The sequence below is a fragment of the Nannobrachium achirus genome, assembly GCF_963921795.1.
Source record: "Nannobrachium achirus genome assembly, chromosome: 3".
Lineage (NCBI taxonomy): Eukaryota > Metazoa > Chordata > Actinopteri > Myctophiformes > Myctophidae > Nannobrachium > Nannobrachium achirus.
This window is the reverse complement of record NC_137812.1, coordinates 38,543,212-38,553,325: the sequence shown is the minus strand read 5'-3', so window position 1 is coordinate 38,553,325 and position 10,114 is coordinate 38,543,212. Positions and strand designations below refer to the sequence as shown.

Here is a 10,114-nt window from a genome sequence, read left to right as displayed (position 1 = left end):
GCCTGTCACTATAGGTGAAACGTTTCAAAAATAGTGAAAATAGCCTACAATCTACAAGATTGCGCATTGAGAGCTTGTAGATCAGCTGTGTTCACTATTTTTGCAAGACAGTAACACAATTGTGGAATGGAGTATAAAATAATGATTACGTCGTTAGTTGATTAGTTGACACACACACACACACACACACACACACACACACACACACACACACACACACACACACACACACACACACACACACACACACTATAGGCGATATATATATATATTAATATATATATATATATGTATATGTATGTATATATATATATATATATATATATATATATATATATATATATATATATATATATATATATGTATAGACCTATATATATATATATATGTATATATATATATATATATGGAATTTCTTAGATTTGGGTGCTTCTTTGTTTGATTAAAAATGTATTCAAACATTTTGAAATCTTTTGGTTTTGGGGAAATCTTTTGAAATAGGCTATAGCAACACATTTTTTAAATGTAGGAAAAGAAAATGGTATTTTTACTCGAGTTGTGACCCATAGAAATTGGTCCGCGGGCCACACATGGGTGCCGAACCACTGTTTGGGAACCACAGTGACTGAGGACTCTAACGTTTAGCCAACTCACCACATTGAATCGCAATATCACATTTGTCGGTAGTAACGTTGCGTGGTCCTGGCTCAGACCCACAGGCGGTGTCTCTGGCTTTCTCAAAGTGTCTGCATTTTAACTTGAGCTCCTCGTTCTCCTTCTTGATCTTAGACATCTCTGCTTTCAACTCTTCCACCATAGTTTGGAAAAGTTGAGATGTCTCTGCGACTGCACTCCTCAGCATGCCGTCCATAACGCTGGCATACCGCGCCTGAAACTCGTCTCCCGACATAATGATACGGTTATTCCGTGTTCACACTAAAGGGGACGAATCTGGTGTTTTGTTCTTGAATGGCTACCGATGGATATACAATTAACTGCTAACAAAACACGTTAAAAAAGTCCCCAACACAACAGCGGTCGCGTTTCTCTTTAGTGACGCAACTTGCCTGAAACAGTGGGCATATCCGGTAGCTTTAGAAATAGTTTTTCTTCTTCGTAGATTTTCGTTGAAGTGCACCGCCACCTACTGATACAACACCAACGGTGCACCTACTACAACCACCCACAGTTCTGCTACTTGATGATTGATTGATTGATTGATTGATTGAAGAATGTATTAGAAGTTTGCAATAGAAAAAAAGTACAGTTTCATGACAGTACAAATCACTGGTACAAGGTCAACTAAAAGGAGATCCTAGAAAGCCGATGCTTATTTCCACAGGAACCACACTTTAAGTATCTCATATAACATTGAAAGACAGACGGATAGAACATAATACTTTATCTAGGATAATATTAGTTTCAAAAGCATAACATCAAATACAAAGACAGAAAAAAGAAAAAGGGGGGGGGGGGGGGGGGGGAGGAGCATGGGGGCTTACAAGTTGAAATCAAGTCTCCATGGCATGAGTAATCAATAGAAAAAAAGTCATTTTGGGGGTGAACTACTCCTTTAATGTCTTACTCTGACTTCACTGTTTACATTTCTGACCAATAAAATAATCAATCAATCAATCAATCAATCAATCAAACAAACAAACAAACAAACAAACAAACAAACAAACAAACAAACATACACACGGATAATTATGTCAAGTTTAGCAGTCTTGAATTACCAAGCTAAACTTCAGATATATCGCTCCCAATGTGAATGAGGCATTACATATGCGAGTGACACATATCTCAGCATCTCGCAACACTCTCGTACTCGATAAAAAAAAAGCAATGCTATTTACTGCTCAGTACTAACATCCGGTCTAGAGCCCGCCTAGTTTCCAGCTATTTTCCACCCAAACATTACATGCATGCTCATACACCATATCCGTATCCTTTCTAGACCAGATCTGCAACCTGAAACTTATATGGATAACGGGCTTCCACAAGAATGTCTATTTACGCGACCCGTAGCTTCGGTGTCTTCCAGGAAGTGTTATTAAATAGGACAGAAAATGCGCTTTACCAGCAAGGAAAACATAATAAGTGTCTAATCTCTTGTTTATTCATGCTATAGGTCTGTTTACCTTTCTCAGTGAGTGCTGAATATATTTCTAACTATATCCTCTATACGATGGCTGTGATTTCGAGTCGGATTCTATGTAAAACTTTATTATCTCTCTAGCTAACCTTTACTAGCGTCTTAGCCTGGGAGCTAAGTATCTGATCTTTCCGAGGTAGCTTAGTTAAACAACTTAATTGACGACATAAAAATACCAACTGAATAAAGTACACCAGTGTTTTCGCTGCGAATCGGGTGCTTCGCACATACATTAATCCAACATAAAGTATAGCAGACGACGGGTCAAGCGGTCAGACAACAACAGACATGATGTCCGAAGCCGTCGTAACGTTTCAATCGCAGCTCTCTGGCGTCATGGAAACCGTATTCAAGGCTGCCATGTACGAGATCACCCGGCTGGTGGAGGACAGCTTCTTGGAAGAGGTGTCACGGAGCAGAGAGCAGGTCGAGACGCTGAAGAGGAGGCTCAAACTGTCGGAGAGTCGGCGCAAGGACAGACCCCGAGGGGACGGTGACCGGGCGGGTAGATGTGTTGACTGTGGAAGAGTGGGGGTGTCGACTGCTGAAGAAGGGGGAGAAATATCAGACATACAGACACAGACAGGTGAGTTTGATCTGATGATATCAGCCTCTCCCAGATGTATATTTGACTCTTGTCTCTCTAATCTAACAGGATATGCTGAACTATGTTTCTTCTACTGTGTCTGAAGACAGACTGCAGTGGGTATATATTTGTAACATGGGTGGATACTGGATGGATTTTAGCTGTGCTTGGCTAAGACACACACACACACACACACACACACACACACACACACACACACACACACACACACACACACACACACACACACACAGCTTGAATATTGAATACTTTATTAGAAGTTTGCCTAGGAAAAGCATAGCACAAGACAGTACAGTTCAGAATTCAGATACAAGGTATACTATACTAATAGGATTTAAACCCAATAAAGCATAATGGCTTGTTTACATTGGGGTCCTTTTGTAATCATTCATAGAGACATTAAATTAAATTAAATGACAGACAAATATACACAGAACTATGCAAAATGAAAATGCACACAAGTTGCACAACACAACCATGTGAAAGGCAGTGGGATAATGATACGTTTTATTTATTAGTTAAAAACTGTCCTCTTCTGTTTACTTCAGCCTTGATCTGTCAATAGTGTTTATTCTGTAACTAACTAAATCCAATGGCACATTATTTTTCCCCATACAGATGGGGACCATAAATTGAAACAGGAGGGAGTTGTCAAGGAGATTCACAGCTGTCGGGGCATTGCCAGAGAGATGGAAGAACTAGGACAGGACACCAACAGTTCTGTGAAGGTATTTAGGGGGGAGAGGAGGAATACAGAGTACAGACAATCATTCATTTATTAGACTGCTATGTTAAGGTGGAAAAAAATCTAATCTGCAATCTGTAACATTCATGCTCTGTCCGGGATACAAACCTGTATCCTCCGGGAGCACTACAATTTCTGTTGTTGAGCTATTACAATGAATTTCAAAATTTGGAGACCAATATTGTATACTTTTAACTCGTAAGCAGTTAGTTGCTCTTTTTGGTCCATATCCTATAATGTTTTTATTCCCACTTGTGTTTGTTTGCCTTAGTCAGGCATATGCTGGAGAAACATATTTGTTTCCACCAGATGTTCCCTTCAGACTTGCGCACCTTTTATTTAATTTTTACAGGTTACATGTATCATGACATTGTTTAGAGTTACAGTATCATTTGATTCCTGTGTCCCTTTTTTTTGTTGACAAAAACCACCTACACATAGCACAGTTCAGACTAAAGGCACAGCATGTGTTTTTTCTGGGTGTGTAGCGTTCAATTTACTTTTTGTACTTGTACGCTTGTATGCTTACATTTTTCTGTCTTGTTTTTTTCTTTCAGTCCCCAGGCATAGGGAATGAAAAGCTGAACAGACTGCTAAAGGAGGAGGTGCTCAACATCACATCAGACAGCACTGAGCTTCAAGGGAAATGGCACGTTAATTTGGATGGTCAGTTTCACAAGGCCTCCTGCTAAATACACATGATACACCAGTTATTGTGAAAATACTTATTCTCTAGTCTTGGATCACTTCACCTTTCGGGGTTTGATCCGGTCGGGAGCGGAAACCACTTTACGTCATGTTGTAGTCCTAGTCGGACTACACTTTGGCCGGAACTATCAAACCGGATTCAGTTTTAACCCAAAATATTCCCCTGCACCAAAGGACATACTTTTAGGGCCTACCTAATAAACTCCTTGATGCAGAGTAGTTTTGCTTTTGAAACATTCGTTTGGTATATGCATCTTTTAGTCCAACTCGACTGGCAAGACTACACTAGGCTACTCGAGCATTTTAATAGGGATTGGGGAAACAAACGGAGGGAACCAAATCAAAGCGACGCTGCTACTTCTAGTGGTTTCCGCCCAAACGGCCTGTTGTGAACGAACACCAGGCTTTCCCCCAGAAAGCCTGGTAGGCGTGGTTACTTATTCTCAATAAGTTTATTTTTCATTAATCATAGCAAACAGCAGGTAATTACCAAGTATTTTTGTACAAAGCATTTACTGACAGCTGTATACAACCCAAACTCACTAATGGATGATGTCCATTCTTAATTGAGAGCACAGCTTGAGAGGAATTCCTGAGCATGTACAGAGTGCATTATGCAGTGATGTTAATAGGTTTTTAATGTAATGAGTCCCGGGACCCAAGGAGGGTCTTTCGGATGAGTCCCAGGGATATTTTATGGGTCCCACAAAAATTCAACGCGTCATGTCATTTTTGACAAAGTGCAGCATTTAACTTGAATTGGTTATTATATGGTTATTTACATTGTTTATCTTACAAAATACATACAAAAACGAATGAAACAATTAAACTATAATAGTACCTTGAGATGAAGAAGCACTAGGGATGGAGCTTGTTAATTTTTATTGATAATGAGCACCTTATCGATGTTGCTTATCGAGCCGGGCTTTTATCGAGCCCACTATTGAGCTTTTTTCTGTTATTTTGTGGAAAGACATGATGAGACACTAATATATATATATAATTACAGTACTATTCATGAATTAATAATAATAGCCTACTGTAAAACTATAATATAAACTATAGGCTAACATTTCCATGTCTCTCCTTTTTTTTTTTTTTTTTTTTTCTTCTTTTTTTTTTTTACAGTAAATGCATATCTATTTTTTCCATTAAATACATTTGACCAGGGCCTTCAAATACAGTACTTTAACAGACAGAAGGCAAGTCAACCTTTTTATTTTTGGAAAATATTTGAAGAAACTAAATGTGTACCGTCTCTTTAACAGTGTAATTTATAATGCATAGTACGACGGTGTCACGCAACAAAAAAATACCCAATCAACAAGCTCAAACCGTGTCTGCTCGCACCGCGTTGTGATCTTGTACATCTGCTATTTTCGGTAGACTCAGAAGTCGCGCTGGCAACGCTACGGATTCATTCGCACGGAGCGATACATTATAACTCTATGGCAGTGATTTTGAGTGTCCCAAACGGATTATTATCGATGGAATCATTCATATTTTCAAGCACCACATACTGTGGGTGGAAGAGAACGGGTGTCGCGCTGCTTCAACAGCCCGCGTTGGAGTTGTTTCAACTCGTCTCAGACTAGCTCTGGTCCATAGCGTTAGTGGAGGAGAACTCCACTAACGCTATGGACCAGAGCTAGTCGCAGACGTGCAAAGTTATTGATTGCACTTGGGTCTTATGTGATGCATTATGGACAAGTGCCTGGCTCCGTCTGCATTGTCGAAGACAGTGTTCCCTCCCGAGCATGATGTAACAACCGTGCTGCATATGGCCCATTGTATTTAGCTCTCCCCTTGTCTTTTACAAAAGGTAACCAAACTTTTTAGTGTTTCACGCGTTCCACCGTTGTTCCGCGGCACGCATGCACTTCCAAAGCACACAACTATCGATGACACATTGTACCTCCCGGCCCCCGGCCGCTATAGCAGCCCATGACGTGACGCTTACCCGATAACAGGCTCGACAAGCCAAACCCACGTCCGGTGGGGGAACCCTTCTTGGTGTATCACCTAACACGCTGTGCCACTATGGTCAGAGAGCGGCCCGGTGCTACGCTAAAACTAAGGCACCCATTGAATTCTGTGACCATGCATGGAGCACACAATAGCGTCGGTGGATTCCAAACACACACTGTCGTTAGTTCTATCGTCTGTTTTAAGACTTTCTACGCGGATTTCATTTGTGTTAACGTAGGGTACAGTAGCATGCCTTCACCCATGAACAATGGTGGCGTCTGTGGACTTTTTAAAATATATTTTTTTTCGCGACGTGGTAAATTATTTTCACGTGGACTCCAATGGAGGCGATGTGTCCGTGGGACCCCAGAACACTGACGTGAATGCGTCTCTAGGCAACGTGAATGCGTCAGAGACGCGGGATGCGCACGTAATGACGTCACTGATTATGCGAACGATTTATGTGTGATCGTGTGTACAGCGACTGTATGTGTATTTGTAACTGAAAATGTATTTCTCTCATTGGCCAGGAGAAGAGGAGTCAAATCTCTCTGGGCCGAGTACAGGCCTCAATGACCATGAGATTCAACAGTGCCCAGATGAATGGGATACTGGGCTCGATCAGAGGCCAGATCCAAGTTTAGAGGGCAATGCAACAGACCCATCGGAACCTCTTTACCGGAGCCGATGTGGCATGGAAGACCTGGGTGGCTTTGACAAGACTGGGTATGGAAGTGGCCATATGTTTGATATGAGCAGCCTGGAGGGATTACAAGAGTCACCACCACGCCTAGCAGAGGAGCTGACTTACATGGGCCACTATCAGGGAGATTTGGGGGCATCTGATGGTACTGTGCATAGGTCTCATCAGCCTGGTCCCAACCGGAGTAGAAGGGGTGCATTGGGTTCATCTGCGGATCCACCCTCAAGGGCCAACATGGATGTGGATAGAGAGTTCAGTTGTCTCTTAATCAATGAGGATGGGTACCTTCAGGATCCAAGTGTCTTGTACCCTGAACATATGTCAGGTGAAACAGTCAGTAGGGCCAGCCTGCGTGGGCAAGGTGGTCACATTGGAGATACTTCTCTACAAAATACAGATGTATATAACCCTTCAGAAACATACAGTCTTACTCTAAACCTGGAAGAACGGCTACAGCATCAGACAGGAGCAAGAGCTGGTAGGAAGCACAACTGTAACCAGTGCTCCATGTCCTTTTCTGATTCTGCCTCCCTCAAAGCCCACAAACATACACACAAAGCTGGGCAAGGGCCACCGTACTCCTGCAATCAGTGTGGGAAGACGTTCACCCAAGCCTGTAACCTCAAAGTCCACCAACGGATTCACGCTGGGCAGGGGCTTCACCTCTGCAGCCACTGCGGAAAGGGTTTCCCTTCCTTCGCGGATTTGAAGACACACAAATGTAGCCAGACAGGCGATAAACCTTACTGTTGCAGTATATGTGGGAACAAGTTCAGCCGCCTGTGGAATCTGAAATTGCACAGGCGTATCCACACACAGGAGAAACCTCACCAGTGCTCAATGTGTGATAAAAGCTTCACGAGAGCGGACATATTGAAGGTTCACCAACGCACCCACACAGGGGAGAGACCGTACTGTTGCTCTATCTGTGGCCTTAGTTTCAAACGTCTGGATCATTTGAAATCACATCAGCGCAAGCACAGGCCCGTCTGTAAACCCGAAGAGGGTTGGGGTGACATTGGGCTCGTTAAAAGTCCAAATTTTGGTTCTGAATGAGCTTATCGTCACTGTCGGACAGAAACCTTGTATCTCCAAGTTTCAGATTTGTAATATTTTTCACAAAATAAAGCCCTGCTTCATCATACAAGGCCGTCGCACAAAAGTAGTGAAAACAGCCAATCTACAAGCACACAACATCTTGCGGTGTGTGCTTGTAGATCGGCTGTTTTCACTAGTTTAAATAATTTTAAAAATGATAAATACAAAACAAACGGTTTTGGACATACAAGGTTTCCACCCGACAACGACGTTATGTTAGTTTGCATTGTTTTGTCAATGAATATGCTGTTGCCTTCAGAATGAAGGCCCAAAATATGTAGAACTTAACCTAAAACGTAGGGTATTTTTTATATTTACGTTTAGGGCATGTGTTTGTACAAATGACACTAGCTACATTTGTTACATAAATTAAGGGTACTTTACTGAGTGATATTATCAGCAATGTAACTATCCCAGTTTTAAAATAAAACTATTGAGTTTGATTATTCCTATTCATTTGTTTTTATTATGGGGACATAAATCAATGCACAGTCTGTACAATGCACAGACTGTGCATTGTCATATTGTCATTAGCCAGGATTAACAACATTATCCTTGTCCATGTCCCTAGTTTAGTCTTGTCGTTACATTCTCAAAAAGAGTTGGACTACATGCTATACAAAAATAAGATCAACACATCGCAATGTGACACTATGAACTTGTCGATCTGTATTTTTGTCATAATGGTGTCCAGCTTAATTGGTTAAAATAACTTAAGGGGCCTAAGTAGAGTGTTGCAGCTTCTGTCCTTTGAATTAAGGTTAGAACGTGGCTCTCTGGTGCATCACTGGTGCAATAGGGGATAAATACAGTAATGGGGAACAAACACCTTCAAACAGTACATGAGCAACAGTCAAACTTGACATATGTGCATGTAAGCTTTTACATAATAATCAATCATCACTAAAATACTAAGTTGAGTATCAGTTCAGTAATGAATTTGAAAGAAAAATATGTGCCCAAATGGATGGGTGCTACTGTATATCAAGCAATACCATGTCAAATTAAATAGACATACTCAGAGACATTGGAAGGCTTTGTATTTTCTGGTGTAGCCTAGTAACAGGGCTCTTTCTCAGAAGTCGGAGGATGAAAACATTAGAATATGAAAATGAGGATGAAAACATTAGAACAGGGGTCTTCAACAACGTTTTCAGGGCAAGGACCCCTTAGTTGAGAGAGAGATGAAGCAGGGACCACCACAACCTTTTAATAGATTCCATAATCATTGTTTGACAGCACAATCATCAGTGTATTTTAGATTCATGTCAGTTTGTGTTTTCAGATAATTAACCACTTGAACCGTCAATACTTTATAAACTTGACCTTTCACTCTGTACTTAGTCTGCTCTTTTTCCCCTCTACACCAAACCTCTTTGCCAAAAATAGCCAATCTACTAGCTCAACGCCTCGCAGCGAGGCGCAGCGCGAGGCGCAGTGAGCTTGTAGATCTGCTATTTTTGGCTAAAGTTCTCAGAATAAGGACACTAGGGTTCAAGTGGTTAATGTAAAAAAGGAGAAAGAAGTTTCTATCACACAAAGATTTGGAGGACCCCCTGTAGTAACTCTGGGGACCCCCTAGGGGTCCCGGACCCCCTGTTTAATTAGATTGCATTAGAATATGAAAATATATTGTAAAGGAAAATTGTTATCCACCACAAACCATGTGGCTAGGGGTTCGATTCCATCGCGGTGCAATCCAATCCATTGGCCGAGCATCTATACCAACACAATTTACCTTGTTCGGGGAGGTGGATCTTTGTTGCTGCTCCTACTCTTGCTGGGACTGTACCTGTCAGCAAGGAATGTTGAATTGGGTGGAGGTGAGGTGGGGTCACTGGCAGGTGAGTGCGTGAGTCAGTAGGATACCGCAGCAGTGCCAAGTAAGAGAGGAATAAATTGGCATAATGTCTGAATATGGACAAAAAGAGGTAAGAAGGTAAGGGTGGGGGGATTAACCTATATGTGACATTTATCATTATCAAAGAAATAATTAATTGAATGAATAGTCAATCAATTGATGCATTTAATGTTTCGCAAAAAGCAGACAAAAAGAAAACAAGAATAACAATATCTAACATATAATTATCCAGGTCAGTCAGTAGGTCAGTCAGTCAGTCAGTCAGTCAG

The 10,114-nt window shown here is 41.3% G+C and overlaps 1 protein-coding gene across 1 annotated transcript; it reads left to right on the top strand.

The window, feature by feature from the left end:
• The first annotated feature begins 2,071 nt into the window (after window positions 1-2,071).
• LOC308282220 (uncharacterized protein) lies at window positions 2,072-8,067 on the top strand. The gene is made up of 4 exons (XM_080722565.1): window positions 2,072-2,741; window positions 3,381-3,490; window positions 4,065-4,173; window positions 6,714-8,067. Exons 1-4 carry the CDS (start codon window positions 2,444-2,446, stop codon window positions 7,940-7,942), a joined length of 1,746 nt encoding a protein of 581 aa, XP_080578691.1. The 5' UTR covers window positions 2,072-2,443; the 3' UTR covers window positions 7,943-8,067.
• Window positions 8,068-10,114: the final 2,047 nt, after the last annotated feature.